At 43.9% G+C, this 19700-nt stretch overlaps 1 protein-coding gene across 2 annotated transcripts; it reads right to left on the reverse strand.

The window, feature by feature from the left end:
• Positions 1–9434: 9434 nt before the first annotated feature.
• On the reverse strand, positions 9435–11897 carry LOC109196068 (uncharacterized). Of its 2 annotated transcripts, XM_019349265.2 has the most exons (5): positions 11444–11897; positions 11037–11129; positions 10481–10654; positions 10316–10392; positions 9435–10065 (listed from the first exon to the last, which is right to left on the reverse strand). In XM_019349265.2, the coding sequence occupies exons 1-5, from the start codon at positions 11471–11473 to the stop codon at positions 10020–10022; spliced, it is 420 nt and encodes a 139-aa protein (XP_019204810.1). In that variant the 5' UTR covers positions 11474–11897; the 3' UTR covers positions 9435–10019. The 2 variants fall into 2 exon arrangements, with proteins under 2 accessions (XP_019204810.1, XP_019204814.1); XM_019349269.2 differs by lacking the exon at positions 11037–11129 and having other exon boundaries at positions 11444–11885.
• Between the last annotated feature and the right edge of the window lie 7803 nt (positions 11898–19700).

Here is a 19700-nt window from a genome sequence, read left to right on the forward strand (position 1 = left end):
GATCTGCATACTCATGTTTAAGGAAATGACCTCCCAGCTCATTGTTCATTCAGTGGTGCTAGTTTCATTCATTATGCAAATGTGCTGTTTATAAGATTGGGGGAACCTGCAGTCAGCTGAGACTGAAGAAGTCACTCGGATGAGTGACGAAACATTTCTCCCACTGAAAACGTTACGTCCAGATGAACAGAATCAACTTTTTGGGATTTCTAAGTATAAGTTCGTTTCAAATGCTGCATTCACTGGATATTCTGTATAGGGAGTTTTGGATAACTGAAATCAAAGTAATCATATAGAGAATTACTTATAGAGAATTTAAGAGAACAAATGTTTCAGGATTTCCTTACCTGGATAAGAAAAAAATATACAAAAACCAATTTGCAGTGTGGCAGTTTGGGCAACAAGGAACAGTTGTCCATTCAAAACGAGCACTCTGCCTTTCAAGACAATGAGCCAGACTTTTCAATTGCAGTTTATTCATTTTTCTAAGTAACAGATCATTTCAAGTGCTGTGTTGACTTGATATTCTGGGCATGGCCTTTACAATATTTGAAACGTTCATGTGACCAGGTACCCCTACTAGAAGCTAAATGTCATTAAACTACTTTTGGAAAGAGGAGCAATCCCAGTTCTAGGTTCATAAGCAAAGCCCTGGTGTGTCTGTACTCAGGACTGCATATGTGCAGCTCTGAAACACCACAGATCATGTGACATGTGTACGTTGCAACCACAGGGTAGCTCAAATGGTAGAGCGCTCGCTTTGCATGCGAGAGGTAGCGGGATCGACGCCCGCATCCTCCAAACGGGTGTTTCACTTTAAACCTCATCATGAAAACATTTAATTTGCAGAGTGAACAAATCCCTTAAATCCCTGTGACTAGCTACCCCTACCAGACCTTACTGTTACTGGGCTTTCATTAGTACGTCACGAGACTCAGGAATATATCCTTCACAGAAAACAGCAATGTAATCTTTAGCCATCATCAATGGGCAATTGATATAGTCTGACAAATAATAACTCATATGTCTTCATATATTTTCAGTGGCACACGTCATTGCATTGTGATCTTGCTACCGCAGGAGACACAGGGGGAGGAGCTCTTTAAAGTTTGTATAATAAATAAATAAACTTTATTTACTTTGAATACACTCTAAGTTTTATGTGTATGAGGTAGTTGGTTACTCGTGATGGCCAAATTAAGTTTTCTGAAACACTGAAGCTTGTATAGAAAAAGGGTTCATTACTCAAAGCTTTTTAGCACCGTCGTTTTTGGTGCCATCTGGTGGCCAATAATATCACGAGCCGCTTGACTCTACAAAATAAAATGAACTGCTTCATTATGATTGTCCGCTCAGTTGACAGCCACTGTTTAATGTCATTTGAGAGTTCTGTGATGTTGGGCTACCATTGTATGCTTGAACATGTACAGTAAAAAGACAGTGTCTGTTTGGGTAGGTGATGAGAGGGATTTCACTGTGCAAACTTGTATGTTTTTGTGACGATGCCTAAAAGAAAAGTCTTTTGGAGGATGCGGGCATCAATCGGGCTAAACACCCCTTCACAAGCGCATGGCACAACATAGAAGAGCCACCTCCACAGGACAAGACTCAGCAGTCCATCTGCATCTTAAGGATAAAGGTCACTCTTTCGAGGATGCCAATGTTCACATTTTGGACAGAGAGGACAGATGGTTTGAAAGAGGAGTGAAAGAGGCCATCTATGTCCACTGTGAGCGACCATCTTTGAACAGAGGCGGTGGTTTACGACACCAACTGTCTGCCATCTATAATCCAGTTTTGAGTTCCCTCCCCAGACGCCTTAACGCCCACTCACATCCTGGGCCATCTGACCTCAGGAATTCACATGACAAGGTGGGGCCAGGTTTCACAATGAGCTCACCCGAAACCCTGGCTGATTAGGTCCCACACCCGCTTTCACACCTTGGCTCATGTGATTAGAGGATCACCAGGTGGTCCTTTGTCCCTCTTTGGGGGATACTCCCACTGGGTTTAAATCTGGGACTCTCGGCCATTTGACCTTAGAACTGAAGAAGCTTCTCGGATGAGAGGTGAAACGTCTTCAAGCAACTTAAAGAAGTCCAGACGCTTTTCTTTGCAAATTCCTTTGACATGCTAAGCTAGCGCTCTACCATTTGAGCTAATCCCCCACATGAGTCAACCCCGAGTGACGTCATCAGACACTGATAAATAGTCTTCAAATATGTGAGAAAGGTCGGACTTTGAAGTGAATCACCAGCAAATACATACAGAGTATTTCAGAGATGAAAGTAAAATTAATTTGGTTTATTGAACAGATATTTTCGGACTGTGTATTGACGCTGCACCAAAAATAAATCATATACCACAGCATAAACCACAGCCAATGACAACAGGGAGGGGTGTAGTAACTTTTACCATTTACTGAAAAAAGGCATGGGTCATTATCAGCAGAGGTTTCGGATCAAACCACTGTGAGACCTTGGGTCACCCTGTTTACATGCTTAACTTAATAACTAGAGGTGCAGTACTCTAAGACGAGTCAACTGTAGTGACCTTTAACTGATCACACATGCTGTGGCGTTGTAGAGCTGCAGATGCGCAGTGCAGAGAACGGACACACGTGCTTCTGGAAATTATACTGGGATAGTTCCTCCTTTCAGTACGCCACAGTCAGTTGTTTCCTTAGGCATTTCAAGGAGAGAGTAGCATTCGTGTGATCAAACCGATGCATCCGTGGGGGATTAGCTCAAATGGTAGAGCGCTCACTTACAACAAATCAGAAAAGTTTGATTTTGCAGGTTGAAAAGATTGATCCAATCACTCTGAAAAGACTTTCTAACAGGTCTTCTCTCTTTAATGTCACAAAAACTGAAAAACATCCCTGCTCATCCTAAAATAATATCAGAAAGATGGCAACTGCTTCTTTTAGCATTCAGCGCTACTGAAGAGTAGTGTTCACAAATGTACTAACACTTTCTAAGTACAACGTCTTGATGCATGCTCAATCATCCAGGTAAGTAGATCAGTACATCAGTATGAGCAAACAGCATGCAAGATGGCTGATTACAGGAACCACCTGAGATTCAGCCTCAGATGCCGACAAGACAGGATTACTCCTAAAAGTCTGCTAAAAGCTGCTTAATGAAGTCTAAAACCAGGAAACAGAGTTTGACTTGTTGTGCGTCGGAAACCACAGCAAAATACAAAGAGTGTCCTCAGTGGTCAGAAGAGAGAAGGATGCCATACCGAGGATGTGGACAAGTGGGTGAAGAATTTCTCTGACAGACAGCTCACCCAAACAGAGAAAAACATCCTTGCTAAAGGTTTGAATTTTGCTGTGACGCGAAGACAAATCCCGCTAGTGGAACTGATCACAGCCACAGAAAGAGCAATTTGAAAGAACAATATTGCAGACGTGGAAGCAGAGCAACTACGGGCAGACGTTTCGGTCTGTCTCAGCAACGCAAAGCCCCCAGCATCCAACATCAGCATGGAGGAGAGGAAGGCACTCCCATCACATTATCATCCTTTAGGCAGACAAAGGTAGGTGCACAGTTTTGCTAAACCAGCCAGACTATCATGAGAACATTTCGTCACTGCTCAGTGACGAAGATACTTATGAGCCCCTAGGACCCAGGAAATGGTTACAGGAAGAGGGTGATAGACTGTCTGAAGTAGCAGGTTAGCCTTCTTAGATTGTGACATTTCCATCAGTAATGGGGGACATCTAAAAGCTGATGTGTACCGTAAACCTACGCATACGGATCAGTATTTAAGGTTTGACTCTCATCATCCAATGGAGCATAAACTGGTTGTCATCAGGACGCTACAACAGAGAGCGAACACCATCCCCACAGACACAGCGGCCAAAGAAGCAGAAGAACATCACATCAAAAATGCCCTGAGTAAATGTGGTTACTCCAGCTGGACTTTGTCAAAGCTGGGAAGGCACTAAAGAAAGCTCCAGCGATCCAGGAGAGAAGGACAGCTGCCTTCTCGAAAGCCTGTAGGGATCCCGTATGCATCAGGAGTATCAGAACATTTGAGATGCATTGTTTCTAAACACCACATCTCTGTGGCTTGAATTTAAGAGAACAAACGTTATAGGATTTCCTTACCTGGATACCTGGATTACCTTTAAGACCTACCATAGAACCAAGTCCGCCAGAGGTTATATTATATTTTTACATGCTGTAGTGCCATTTTTGGGAGCATTTCAAGTTGATATACATCAATACAACCATTATAACCCAAATTTTAATAATATGTATGCATTAAGTGCATAGTAAGTACATAAATTGCAAAAAAGTGCAATAAACTACAAAAAAATTGAAAATCGTTTTGGTTTTTTTAACATATATTTCTAGTTAGAGAAATTTAAGAGGCTTATCCCTCAAAACTGTAAATACAAAAAAGTTGCACAAACTAGTTTCCCACCACAGGAAATTTATTTTAAGTGTCTTCATAGTTTTATTTTTGAAATACACCAATTTTCATATACTGCAGGAAAATCGAAAATAAATATTATAATGCAAATTTGCGACCGGGATTTAAAAACAGTTACGCACAACAGAGCGTGCCCGCTCCGACCGGCGTTAAAGGGTTAACACAATCGTCTTTGGTGGCATCTTTGCTTCTGGAAATTATACTGGGATAGTTCCTCCCTCCAGCACTCCACGGTCACAGTCAGTTGTTAGCGGGAGTAGCATTCATGTGATCAAAAAATACACCAGTGGGGAATTAGCATCTCTAAACAACAAATCAGAAAAGTTTGATTTTGCAGGTTGAAAAGATTGATCCAATCACTCTGAAAAGACTTTCTAACAGCTCTTCTCCCTTTTAATGTCTCACAAAAAAATCTAAACATCCCTGCTCATCCTAAAATAATATCAATAATTATTTCTGCAGATTTGTGGAGGGGAATTGGAAGCAGGAAATCGCTGCACGTCAGCAGGTGAAAAGAAAAGAGAGGGAGGAAGTTAAGTTGGACGTGTGTGTGTGTGTGTGTGTGTGTGTGTCACAGAGATCACACAGCTGAGGCATGTGGAGGTGTACAGCACATAGGTGTTTTGACTGACAGCTTCTAGCTGTAATCACGTGTATGATTGTTTCCACATGTGAAACGGATGTAAAAATGATTGGATGAAAAATCCCCCCGTGGCCGGCAGTCTGAATAAAGGCTGTGAAGTCGTGTCAACATGTTTTCAGTTATCCTGCAGGAAAGTAAGACTTTAACTTTTTATTTGACACATCAAAGCGTGAAGGTATGCAAGAGGGACTACTTTTACACACATGTAGACTATTGTACTGATGTTTCAAGTATATTTTTTTGTCTCTAACCACAAGATCAGATGTTTTCTGATAGTGAGTGAGGGTTTTTTCCAGAGAGAGCAAATGTTTTTAATATATTGATCATTTTTGAGCCATTTTAGTTCACAATGGAGAGATCTGATGAAACTAAAATAATAATTTTAGTCAATTTTAGTCCATAGAATAGGCTGGAAAATCATGGGGAGACCTTTGCCTGTTCACATTTCTCTCTGGTGTGATATCACACCCCCATTGTGCCAATGAGTTTAATCAAAGGATGAAAACTAACATTTTGTACCCGAAAAACTATTGAGTATGGATGCAGTCATTTTGTAAATGATTCTGAAAAAAAAAAAAACCTTTAAAAATACAAGATAAATAATTGGTTCTCTTATATTTTTTTTAATTTTTTACATACAGAATAATTAGCTAGTTCAGTTACAGAGCCAATGCATAACACCACCCACCTCAAAGTGCTTTATATCATCAGCTAGGCCATACAATACCAGAGAGAAGTCCAAAAATCACTCCCATTTAATAGGAAGAACCATTCAGCAGAACCAAGCTCTTAGGTTAAAGAAAAAACATAAAAGAGGAAGAACAATCAACAAAACACAGACTACAGGAGAGAGAGGGCATTGTTAATGACGTGCAGCAGTGGCACATAGACACGTGGAGAAGAAATGCTGTGTCCATCATGGGAAGGCCTCCAACAGACTGATGTAAGATGCATAACTAAGTGATGTTTCAAAAAGGAACACTTTCAGGCTAACCTTAAAAATACAGGGGACGTCTGTCTCCTGAATCCAAAGTGTAAATGGTTCTACAAAGGAACCTGAGACTTGAAGGCTCTGCCTCGCATTCTACTTTTAGAGGCTCTAGGAACGACAAGCAAGCCTGTAGTCGTTGATCAAAGTGCTCTACTGGGATAATATGGCACAGTGAGATCTGTAAGTTATCATGGCACATGATAATTCAAAACTTTGTATTTCAGGAGAAAGATTTTAACATTAGAACCACCTGTGTAATACTGTGTAGCTGACCTACCATAGATGAACACAAGACTTTGACAGTGAATTCTTTCAGGAGGTTGGAGCGTTCATGGATTGTTGTCAGCAGTTTGTGCCGTTAACACAAGGGACACTCCACAGTCACAGTAACAATAAATGCCAGAACCATAGACTGCATATAAAACATGAATGTAGCTTTGGCGTTTGGAAAGTGAAGCCAGTAATTCAGCTTTCAGTATTCCTGATGGCCGTGAGGAGGGAACTCATTTGGTTTCGAAAATAATTCTTCTTCTATGAAGTCTGGAAAACAAAGACTTTGATCCACAACCTCAGGAAACACTTTCCTGATGAATTCGTGGCCAGAGTCACTAGTTTCAAGTCTTATTTAATACAATGTGACTTTCATTGTATAAATTATGTTCTCCTTTGTGTAACTGACAACTTGCAAGCCTTTGAGCGTGTGCCTCAATTAAACAGTGAAATCCACACTCACTTGTCACATCCCAGATTCAACATGTCTAGACTGTCACGGCAAAAGTGCACAGCTTGAGGCTTCATAACAAGTTTTTGCAAACTAATGGATGGACTCACAACAGTGACAGTCTGTGGCATAATGTTGCTTTCTAAAGATATGACCGGTGTTTTCTTTTGGCTTTTTTTTTATATATATATTTTTCTCATTTCTCATTTTTTTCTGAATTACAATATATGAGATTATTTTCTTGTTCATCCCATAAGAGCACTCAGTTTCATAACAAGAAACCGAGGGTTCTTCATATCTGGTTCAGACATGAAATTAACCAAAACATTGGTCCAACTCATGCATTTGCCACAACAAAGAAGGCAGATGTTGTAAATTCTCCTCAGCATCAACTCCACATGCCATCGTCCCTATTCTCCATCTCATTACTTGGCATATATAATCTCTGGTTGTACTGTGGCTTTTTGGGGCAGGGAGACAGAGTGAACTATAAAGGGTTTTATACAAGCTGAGGAGTGGAGTTAAACTGGAAGGCAGTCTGCATGTTTGTATGGAAACAATTCTTTCATGAGTTGCAATTCTGTTTGATTCCAGATGTAAAAAGCCACAGGGAGAGAAAGATGCATATCAGTCTTGACACCTAAATCCAGGATGATGCTGCACTTGAAGTGCTATCCTAACCTCACCGAAAAGACTACATTTAGCAAAAGTATTCTCTGTGCATTTCTTTTCCTAAGCAATAATGATTCTGAACAAGCAGGATAGAAATTCTTCCAGTTATATTAAAGGATCCACATACTTTTTTGGGGAAGAAAAGTGAGTTAGGTAACTTTAAACTTTGCATATTTGTTGGTGTAAGACAGGCTGGTCTGAGTATTTCAGAAACTGTTGATCTGCTAGGATTTTCCCACACAACCATCTCTGGGATTAAAAAGAGGAACATATGCAGTGAGCAGCAGTCCTTTGAGTAAAAATGCCTTGTTGATGTCAGAGGTCAGAGGAGAATGGCGAGACTGCTTCAAGATAATAGGAAAGCAGAAATAACTCAAATAACCACTCATATCAACCAAGGTGTGTAGAAAGACATCTCTGAATAACACATTGAATCCTGTAGCAGATGGTCTACAACAGCAGAAGACTACATCAGGTCCCAGTGTGTGCCTGTCACTAAGACAGCACAGGCTCACCAAAATTGGAAATTAGAAGACTGGAAAAACAATATGAGCAACATTCAGAAGGTAGGGTCAGAATTTTGCATAAAAAACACGAAAGTGTGTCTCCGTCATGCCTCGTTCAGGCAGTTTTGCTATACTATTGGCTGTAAATTACTTCAGGTGAATGGAATGTCTCTAAATGCTCATCTCAGCCAAAAAGCTAAGGATTTTTTTAAAACTGTGAATCATGCAAAACCGCTCTGGTAAAATGCAGGAATTGTTTTAAAAAAGGGAAATGAGCATAATAAGTTCCCTTTGACAATAATTTTTTTTAAAAATCACAAATTATTATGATCCTACTTTAAGTCTAATCTCTGTACTCAAGTAATTACACAAGTCATGCAAATGTTTTGTGTTTGTTCTTGACAGGGAAGCACGTTTTCTTTCTGGCTGCTTCTCTGTGGTCTGACCAGAAACTAACTCATCCTTATTCTAGAAAGTGAAGCACAACATGTGGCAACAGAGCCCACAAACATGAGCTCATTCCTCTTGAGGGGAAACTAGCAACTGAAAAAAACAGAGATAGAAAGAGAGAAAGTCCCAGTGTTCCTCTCCACATCCATTTGTCTTTGGACTACATTCCTGCTCCTCTTCCTCAAATGAAATGGTTATCCCTGCAAACAATGAGAAGACTGAGCTGCAGGAGCATCTGCAGCATGTGAAGTGGGACATGAAACAAAAATTGGCTCACAAGGTCGAGGTCAACTTCAGCATCAGCACATTCTTTGAGCCAAGGCGTTGGAGAGAAAGCAGGCGCGAACTGAAAATGGCCCTAGTCTCTTCCTAACATGCTTTTATTTCCCACATACTTCGTGATCAGCAGGCCTAAGTATTATCAGGTAATACTGAGACAAACAGCTGCTTACGTGCTGAAATGTGGATGTATTATTTGAGAAAAGCATTACACATGAATCAGAAGAACAATACATTTTGACCAATAGGCTAACAATTAAAGTAAACTCATCAGTATTAAAAATACAGCTGGAAAGGTGAACTGTTCCTACTTTAAGAGCAAGTGCAAGTGCAGGCAGATATGTTGCAAAATGTATTTACCATCATAATTAAATACAAAAAGAAAGAATGTGCAGAAAAAATCTGAACTCTAAACTCACACCTATGATATTAATTTAAAAATCATAGTTGACCTTTTCGAGTTATTGTAACAAAAAAAGGAAAAAAGTCTTTTCTGTGGCTAAGTCCTCAATTTCCTTTATTCCTTGTAATGTTGTCAGTCTCCATATGAGTCACGTTGACCACGTGCTGTGTGCTTCATGCTTTGCTCTGGAATGTCAGGTTTCAAATTGCATGTACCCGATATTGCCTTGCCATGCCATGCCAGAGATATAAGATTGTGTGTAACTGTAAAATCAAATGACTATTATTTATTTGCAATAAAATAACATAAAACACACACCAAAGTACACACAGGACTTTTTATTAGTAAGTTACAATGCGGACACATGCACTGCCAAGGACATTTAAAAAAAATAATACTATGACATTTCATCATGTTTCAGTTAAACAAGTTAAGAATCAAGCAGCTAAGTAAAAAAAGATTTTTTCTGTTTATAACAATTAGAACATGTATGATTGAACACAGAAGAAACATGCACTTTACTGCACTGCAACATAGAAAATTATCCTAAGTGTAGAAAAACATATCATTTTCATTTGACAAACACTTGATGATACAAATGTGTTTGCAGTGACTGACTCACCCGAGTTTCTTCCAGAAGCCACAGGTTAACAGGTTAAAGGATATTTATTGTGTCACACAGCATGTTCTTTGGAAACTTGTTCAGCGCAGCGGTTTGAGAAAATATCACAGGCTGTCTGAGCGAGCAGGGTTTCCTTGATGTCATACCCCTCCAGAGGCAAGTGCGGTGTTGGTGGTGCATCACGGTGTAGTGTGATGTACCGGGTTGTCAAAACCGGCTGCTGACATGACAGAACACTGCCCTCCTGCACCAGCCCAAAGGCACTTTCCACAAGGGGCTTGTCAGGTCAGGGATCTGGTAATGGACCCACAATGCCTCTGTAGAATCCACTCCTAAAGAAAACATCAATGACAATAATGTAAGGAAGAAGGTTATTATACTGAACAACAACTAAACTAAAAAGTGTGAAACAGTGGTGCATAAGTTAGAGACTGGGATGTATATATGTACATGACTGAGTTAGCCGTCTTCAGAAAGTGTAATGTTGTATGTAAATTAATACCTATTCTGACACATGCATGTATGAACAAATAGCAACATGCATTTGTAACACAGGAAACCAAATTTTACAAATCTAATTACCGTACTCCAGTCTGGGCCATCCTATTTGGTACCGGCTTAGTGAAGATCATAGAGTTGATAGGTCCTGGCTTCACACCCTAACAGAAGACACATTTACTATGGATGGTGTTGCTGTTCATATGTAAACATGGTCTAATTCAAAAACTTTAACCTTATTTAAATTACCACTGTCCGTGGCTTGTGCCATTGCTGTTCAGATTCGGTGCAGCTATGCACAGGGGGACAACCGGCACTCTGAGTTGTGAGTAGTGTGCTGTTTGGAAGAGCAGTGCCACTGTGTGATTGCACATAACAGCACCTGCCACACAGGAGCACTGGCGATGAATCCAGAAGCTTAATCTAAGAAGAAAGAACTAAAATTAAAAATGTAACATCATCTTCATGGAAGAGCCAAACAGGAACATAGTTCAGTGTTATGGTTACTGACCCCTACAGGCTTACCCTCCTGAATGCTTAGGGTTTCCTTCTCTCCCTATTAAAACAATTTAACCATCCTTGATAACTGTAATAACTTAGATTGTGTATATTTGCAGTATTAACTTGGTGTAAATTTGTTTCTGATCACCCAAACACATCTGACTAGTCAAATTAGGTGTGATAAAGCAGGGGGACAAGGAAAACATTCAAGTTGATGGGCCTTCAGGAATGAACTTAACTAATGCTTAAATGAACTGAACCCCACTGAACAGGGATTAACAACTTTACACAGCTTCCTGCCTACACTTAGTCTGTGTGGTGCCTCACTCTTCCTCATTGACCTGTAGCACAGGGCTCTCACACCGACCTCCCCTGTCAACCTGTGTTTTTTTGGACACTGAATAAAGATACAAGAACCATTAGCATTATTTCTGTACTACTCATGTCAACACGTCTTAAACATATATACTTTACACGTAGCAAGAGTAGCATTGGGTAGTTAACTACCTGCTTAGTTAGCCAACTACCTAACGCTATTATAAAAGTGTCTAACAACAAAAGTGACATTAGTTAAACCTCAACTATAAACACCGTTTAAGGAAACATGTAATGTAGAGAATTGACATCAAATGAAACACATAGCGGAGTAACGTAGTGTTTGCATTTCACGTTAGCTAACGTTTCTTTGTCGGTTAATTTACGTTTTCTTACCTTCGTAGTTGTGTATATATGATGCAGCATATAACTTAAATCCTTTATCTAACATGCTGACGGGGTTTGTCGTCACTCTGTAAATCCGATGAACATCAGTGATGTTCAAATTTGGGAGCTCTTGTAGGACGAGTGCAAACGCGGAGGTCGGATTATGAATGAGTGGGAGGAGTTGCGCCATTAGAAGGAAGATTACATGACGCGTCAAAAGGCTGAGTGCTTTGAAGTTCGGCCGTGCTTTGAAGTGCGGCCGTTAGGTCACGCCTACTGAGGGCATAAATAGAAGTCAAAAACAGCATTAGTGTGTGTTAGTCTGTTCCTCTGGCTTTGCGTTTCTTAACGTTTTGTCCATTTCCATCAGCATCGGCGGAGCCTTGGGCATACGCTGTGCGATTTTTTCAGTGGCGTTATTCAGCGCCTGCTCAAACTGTACGATTGACTCGCAGGGGTTAGAAGTTCGTAGGTCACGATGCAGGGTCTCACACTATACGCCCGATGCTCTGATGCGACCTGAGTGCTCACACTAAGCATCAATCTGTCCCTCTCTCTCCCTCTCTGTCTTTCACTCACACAGACACACACACCACCACCATCAACTGTGCTAAATTGCTAATGAAAAATATTGATCAGGCAGCTGTGATTGAGCAGCAATGTCCATTCAAATATTTTCACGGTTGTTGTGGTCGTGATAATTTTGTGAGGAGACATCGAAAAGGCTCGGAAGAGCTTGCAAAAGTTCTACAAGTTGTGCTTTCATCGCTTGTGTCCAGATCACATGCTGCACTACTGTGCTGCTCCGTCTTTTCGCCTTCATTTCTGTGTTTGCGCGTGCGCAGTGTGAGAGGCTGCAGTGACCCTCACGATGGCCGACAGGATTTCAAACAGGCTTGATTTTCTTATGTCCAAACCATTGATGATCGGGAGCTGGTCGAGGTGTTAATCGCTTCTTGTTACCCCATGTATACAACACGATGCACGATGAAGGCAAAACTCGGGCCGATCACCAAAACGGTCGCATGACTGAAAGACTCGGCTCAAAATTAGCCAAAAACCGCACAGTGTATGCCCAGCATTACCTACGAACTTCTAACCCCTGCGAATCAATCGTGCAGTTTGAGCAGAAGCTGAATAACGTGACTGAAAAGATCGCACAGTGTATGACCAGTTTTATTCAGCTCCTGCTCAGCATTTTTTTTTTTTTGCATTTTTATGAATCTTCATCAGTTAAACTAAAAAAAAAAACGGCGGGCATTCGCAGGGGCTAAAGGAGCTTCTGGGTTGGGAGATGAAGCATCTTTAAAAAATTTCAAGAATTCAGGAGGCTTTCTTTCCAAACTCCTTATGTTTCAGGTGTTGGACCTGTTCGTGGGCTCCTGCACACTGGTATCCATCTCAACCGCTTGTAAGCATCCATCACATCCGGCGTGGAAACCTGAAGGTTCCCTCCAGATTTCACAATGCTTTGTTTCCAATCTCCTTGTGTTTCAGGTCTTGGGTCTGTTCCTGGGCTCCTGCACTCTGATATCCATCTCACCCGCTTGTAAACATCCATCACAGCCGGCGTGGAAACCTGGAGGTTCCCTGCAGATTTCACAACGCTTTCTTTCCAATCTCCTTATGTTTCAGGTCTTGGATCTGTTTGTGGGCTCCTGCACACTGATATCCATCTCACCCACTTCTAAGTGTCCGTCACAGCCGGCGTGGAAACCTGGAGGTTCCCTCCAGATTTCACAACGCTTTCTTTCCAATCTCCTTATGTTTCAGGTCTTGGATCTGTTTGTGGGCTCCTGCACACTGATATCCATCTCACCCACTTCTAAGTGTCCGTCACAGCCGGCGTGGAAACCTGGAGGTTCCCTCCAGATTTCACAACGCTTTCTTTCCAATCTCCTTATGTTTCAGGTCTTGGATCTGTTTGTGGGCTCCTGCACACTGATATCCATCTCACCCGCTTCTAAGTGTCCGTCACAACCAGTGTGGAAAGCTGGAAGTTCCCTCCAGATTGCACAACGCTTTCTTTCCACTCTCCTTGTGTTTCAGGTCTTGGATCTCTTCTTGGGCTCCTTCACTCTGATATCCATCTCACCCGCTTCTAAGTGTCCGTCACAGCCGGCGTGGAAACCTGGAAGTTCCCTCCAGATTGCACAGCGCTTTCTTTCCACTCTCCTTGTGTTTCAGGTCTTGGATCTGTTTGTGGGCTCCTGCACACTGATATCCATCTCACCCACTTCTAAGTGTCCGTCACAGCCGGCGTGGAAACCTGGAAGTTCCCTCCAGATTGCACAATGCTTTCTTTCCACTCTCCTTGTGTTTCAGGTCTTGGATCTTTTCCTTGGCTCCTGCACTCTGATATCCATCTCACCCGCTTCTAAGTGTCCGTCACAGCCGGCGTGGAAACCTGGAGGTTCCCTTCAGATTTCACAACGCTTTCTTTCAAATCTCCTTATGTTTAAGGTCTTGGACCTTTTCCTGGGTTCCTGCACTCTGATATCCATCTCACCCGCTTCTAAGTGTCCGTCACAGCCGGCGTGGAAACCTGGAAGTTCCCTCCAGATTGCACAACGCTTTCTTTCCACTCTCGTTGTGTTTCAGGTCTTAGATCTTTTTGTGGGCTCCTGCACACTGATATCCATGTCACCCGCTTCTAAATGTCCGTCACAGCCGGCGTGGAAAGCTGGAAGTTCCCTCCAAATTGCACAACGCTTTCTTTCCACTCTCCTTGTGTTTCAGGTCTTGGATCTGTTTGTGGGCTCCTGCACTCTGATATCTATCTCACCCGCTTGTAAGTGTCCGTCACAACCAGCGTGGAAACCTGGAGGTTCCCTCCAGATTTCACAATGCTTTCTTTCCCCTCCATTTATGTTTCAGGTCTTGGATCTGTTCCTGGGCTCCTGCACTCTGATATCCATCTCACCCGCTTCTAACTGTCCGTCACAGCCGGCGTGGAAACCTGGAAGTTCCCTCCAGATTGCACAACGCTTTCTTTCCACTCTCCTTGTGTTTCAGGTCTTGGATCTCTTCCTGGGCTCCTGCACTCTGATATCCATCTCACCCGCTTCTAAGTGTCCGTCACAACGAGCGTGGAAACCTGGAGGTTCCCTCCAGATTTCACAACGCTTTCTTTTCAATCTCCTTATCTTTCAAGTCTTGGACCTGTTCCTGGGTTCCTGCACTCTGATATCCATCTCACCCGCTTGTAAGTATCCGTCACAACCAGCATGGAAACCTGGAGGTTCCCTTCAGATTTCACATCGCTTTCTTTCAAATCTCCTTATGTTTCAGGTCTTGGACCTTTTCCTGGGCTCCTGCACTCTGATATCCATCTCACTCGCTTGTAAGTATCCATCACAGCCGGCGTGGAAACCTGGAAGTTCCCTCCAGATTGCACAACGCTTTATTTCCAATCTCCTTATGTTTCAGGTCTTGGACCTTTTCCTGGGATTCTGCACTCTGATATCTATCTCACCCGCTTCTAAGTGTCTGTCACAACCAGCGTGGAAACCTGGAGGGTCCCTCCAGATTGCACAACGCTTTCTTTCCAATCTCCTTATGTTTCAGGTCTTGGACCTTTTCCTGGGCTTCTACACTCTGATATCTATCTCACCCGCTTCTAAGTATCCGTCACAACCAGCGTGGAAACCTGGAGGTTCCCTTCAGATTTCACAACGCTTTCTTTCCCCTGTCCTTGTGTTTCAGGTCTTGGATCTCTTCCTGGGCTCCTGCACTCTGATATCTATCTCACCCGCTTGTAAGTGTCCGTCACAGCCGGCGTGGAAACCTGGAGGTTCCCTCCAGATTTCAAAATGCTTTCCTTTCAATCTCCTTCCGTTTCAGGTCTTGGACCTGTTCCTGGGCTCCTGCACTCTGATATCCATCTCACCCGGTTCTAACTGTCCGTCACAACCAGCGTGGAAACCTGGAGGTTCCCTTCAGATTTCACAATGATTTCTTTCAAATCTCCTTATGTTTCAGGTCTTGGACCTTTTCCTGGGCTCCTGCACTCTGATATCCATCTCACCCGCTTGTAAGTATCCATCACAGCAGGCGTGGAAACCTGGATTTTCCCTCCAGATTTCACAATGCTTTCTTTTCAGTCTCCTTATCTTTCATGTCTTGGACCTGTTCCTGGGTTCTTGCACACTGATATCCATCTCACCCGCTTGTAAGTGTCCGTCACAACCAGCGTGGAAACCTGGAAGTTCCCTCCAGATTGCACAACGCTTTCTTTCCACTCTCCTTGTGTTTCAGGTCTTGGATCTGTTTGTGGACTCCTGCACACTGATATCTATCTCACCCGCTTGTAAGTGTCCGTCACAACCGACGTGGAAACCTGGAGGTTCCCTCCAGATTTCACAATGCTTTCTTTCCCCTCCATTTATGTTTCAGGTCTCGGATCTGTTCCTGGGCTCCTGCACTCTGATATCCATCTCACCCGCTTCTAAGTGTCCGTCACAGCCGGCGTGGAAACCTGGAGGTTCCCTCCAGATTTCACAGTGCTTTCTTTCCCCTCCATTTATGTTTCAGGTCTTGGATCTGTTCCTGGGCTCCTGCACTCTGATATCCATCTCACCCGCTTCTAAGTGTCCGTCACAACCAGCGTGGAAACCTGGAGGTTCCCTCCAGATTTCACAGTGCTTTCTTTCCGCTCCACTTATGTTTCAGGTCTTGGATCTCTTCCTGGGCTCCTGCACTCTGATATCCATCTCACCTGCTTCTAAGTGTCCGTCACAGCCGGCGTGGAAACCTGGAAGTTCCCTCCAGATTTCACAACGCTTTCTTTCCACTCTACTTATGTTTCAGGTCTTGGACCTTTTCCTGGGCTCTTGCACTCTGATATCCATCTCACCCGCTTGTAAGTATCAGTCACAACCAGCGTGGAAACCTGGAGGTTCCCTTCAGATTTCACAACGCTTTCTTTCCACTCTCCTTATGTTTCAGGTCTTGGACCTTTTCCTGGGCTCTTGCACTCTGATATCCATCTCACCCGCTTGTAAGTATCAGTCACAACCAGCGTGGAAACCAGGAGGTTCCCTTCAGATTTCACAACGCTTTCTTTCCACTCTCCTTGTGTTTCAGGTCTTGGATCTCTTCCTGGGCTCCTGCACTCTGATATCTATCTCACCCACTTGTAAGTGTCCGTCACAGCCGGCGTGGAAACCTGGAAGTTCCCTCCAGATTGCACAACGCTTTCTTTCCACTCTCCTTGTGTTTCAGGTCTTGGATCTGTTTGTGGACTCCTGCACACTGATATCCATCTCACCCGCTTCTAAGTGTCCGTCACAGCCGGCGTGGAAACCTGGAGGTTCCCTCCAGATTTCACAACGCTTTCTTTCCACTCTCCTTGTGTTTCAGGTCTTGGATCTGTTTGTGGACTCCTGCACACTGATATCCATCTCACCCGCTTCTAAGTGTCCGTCACAACTAGCGTGGAAACCTGGAAGTTCCCTCCAGATTTCACAACGCTTTCTTTCCAATCTCCTTATGTTTCAGGTCTTGGATCTGTTCCTGGGCTCCTGCACTCTGATATCTATCTCACCCGCTTGTAAGTGTCCGTCACAACCAGCGTGGAAACCTGGAGGTTCCCTCCAGATTTCACAGTGCTTTCTTTCCACTCCACTTATGTTTCAGGTCTTGGATCTCTTCCTGGGCTCCTGCACTCTGATATCCATCTCACCCGCTTCTAAGTGTCCGTCACAGCCGGCGTGGAAATCTGGAAGTTCCCTCCAGATTGCACAACGCTTTCTTTCCACTCTCCTTGTGTTTCAGGTCTTGGATCTGTTTGTGGGCTCCTGCACACTGATATCCATCTCACCCACTTCTAAGTGTCCGTCACAGCCGGCGTGGAAAACTGGAAGTTCCCTCCAGATTGCACAACGCTTTATTTCCACTCTCCTTGTGTTTCAGGTCTTGGATCTGTTTGTGGGCTCCTGCACACTGATATCCATCTCACTCTCGTGTAAGTATCCATCACAGCCGGCGTGGAAACCTGGAAGTTCCCTCCAGATTGCACAACGCTTTCTTTCCACTCTCCTTGTGTTTCCGGTCTTGGATCTTTTTGTGGGCTCCTGCACACTGATATCCACCTCACCCGCTTCTAAGTGTCCGTCACAGCCGGCGTGGAAAGCTGGAAGTTCCCTCCAGATTGCACAACGCTTTCTTTGCACTCTCCTTATGTTTCAGGTCTTGGATCTCTTCCTGGGCTCTTGCACTCTCATATCTATCTCACCCGCTTCTAAGTGTCCGTCACAACCAGCGTGGAAACCTGGAGGTTCCCTCCAGATTTCACAGTGCTTTCTTTCCGCTCCACTTATGTTTCAGGTCTTGGATCTTTCCTGGGCTCCTGCACTGTGATATCCATCTCACCCGCTTCTAAGTGTCCGTCACAACCAGTGTGGAAAGCTGGAAGTTCCCTCCAGATTGCACAATGCTTTCTTTGCACTCTCCTTGTGTTTCAGGTCTTGGATCTCTTCCTGGGCTCTTGCACTCTCATATCTATCTCACCCGCTTCTAAGTGTCCGTCACAACCAGCGTGGAAACCTGGAGGTTCCCTCCAGATTTCACAGTGCTTTCTTTCCGCTCCACTTATGTTTCAGGTCCTGGATCTGTTTGTGGGCTCCTGTACACTGATATCCATCTCACCCGCTTCTAAGTGTCCATCACAACCGGCGTGGAAACCTGGAAGTTCCCTCCAGATTGCACAACGCTTTCTTTCCACTCTCCTTGTGTTTCAAGTCTTGGATCTCTTCCTGGGCTCCTGCACTCTGATATCTATCTCACCCGCTTGTAAGTGTCCGTCACAGCCAGCGTGGAAACCTGGAGGTTCCTTCCAGATTGCACAACGCTTTCTTTCCACTCTCCTTGTGTTTCAGGTCTTGGATCTCTTCCTGGGCTCCTGCACACTGATATCCATCTCACCCGCTTCTAAGTGTCCGTCACAGCCGGCGTGGAAACATGGAAGTTCCCTCCAAATTGCACAACGCTTTCTTTCCACTCTCCTTGTCTTCCAGGTCTTGGATCTGTTTCTGGGCTCCTGCACACTGATACCCATCTCACCCGCTTCTAAGTGTCCGTCACAACCAGCGTGGAAACCTGGAGGTTCCCTCCAGATTGCACAACGCTTTCTTTCCACTCTCCTTGTGTTTCAGGTCTTGGATCTGTTTGTGGACTCCTGCACACTTATATCCATCTCACCCGTTTCTAAGTGTCCGTGACAGCCGGCGTGGAAACCTCGAGGTTTCCTCCAGATTTCAAAACACTTTCTTTCAAATCTACTTATGTTTCAGGTCTTGGATCTTTTCCTGGGCTCCTGCACGCTAATATCCATCTCACCCGCTTCTAAGTGTCCGTCACAGCAGGCGTGGAAACCTGGAGGTTCCCTCCAGATTTCAAAACGCTTTCTTTCCAATCTCCTTATGTTTCAGGTCTTGGATCTCTTCCTGGGCTCCTGCACACTGATATCCATCTCACCCGCTTGTAACTATCCATTACAGCCTTCGTGGAAACCTGGGGGTTCCCTCCAGATTTCACAACGCTTTCTTTCCAATCTCCTTGTGTTTCAGGTCTTGGATCTGTTCCTGGGCTCCTGCACTCTGATATCCATCTCACCCGCTTGTAAGTGTCCGTCACAACCAGCGTGGAAACCTCGAGGTTCCCTCCAGATTTCACAATGCTTTCTTTCCCCTCCACTTATGTTTCAGGTCTTGGATCTGTTCCTGTGCTCCTGCACACTGATATCCATCTCACCCGCTTCTAAGTGTCCGTCACAACCGGCGTGGAAACCTGGAGGTTCCCTCCAGATTGCACAACGCTTTCTTTCCACTCTCCTTGTGTTTCAGGTCTTGGATCTGTTTGTGGGCTCCTGCACACTGATATCCATCTCACCCGCTTCTAAGTGTCCGTCACAGCCGGCGTGGAAACCTCGAGGTTTCCTCCAGATTGCACAACGCTTTCTTTCCACTCTACTTATGTTTCAGGTCTTGGATCTTTTCCTGGGCTCGTGCACACTGGTATCTATCTCACCCGCTTGTAAGTGTGCGTCACATCCGGCGTGGAAACCTGGAGGTTCCCTCCAGATTTCACGAAGCTTTCTTTCCAATCTCCTTGTGTTTCAGGTCTTGGATCTCTTCCTCAGCTCCTGCACTCTGATATCTATCTCACCCGCTTGTAAGTGTGCCTCACAGCCGGCGTGGAATCCTGGAGGTTCCCTCCAGATTTCACGACGCTGTCTTTCCAATCGCCCTGTGTTTCAGGTCTTGGA

Source organism: Oreochromis niloticus, linkage group LG3, assembly GCF_001858045.2.
Source record: "Oreochromis niloticus isolate F11D_XX linkage group LG3, O_niloticus_UMD_NMBU, whole genome shotgun sequence".
Lineage (NCBI taxonomy): Eukaryota > Metazoa > Chordata > Actinopteri > Cichliformes > Cichlidae > Oreochromis > Oreochromis niloticus.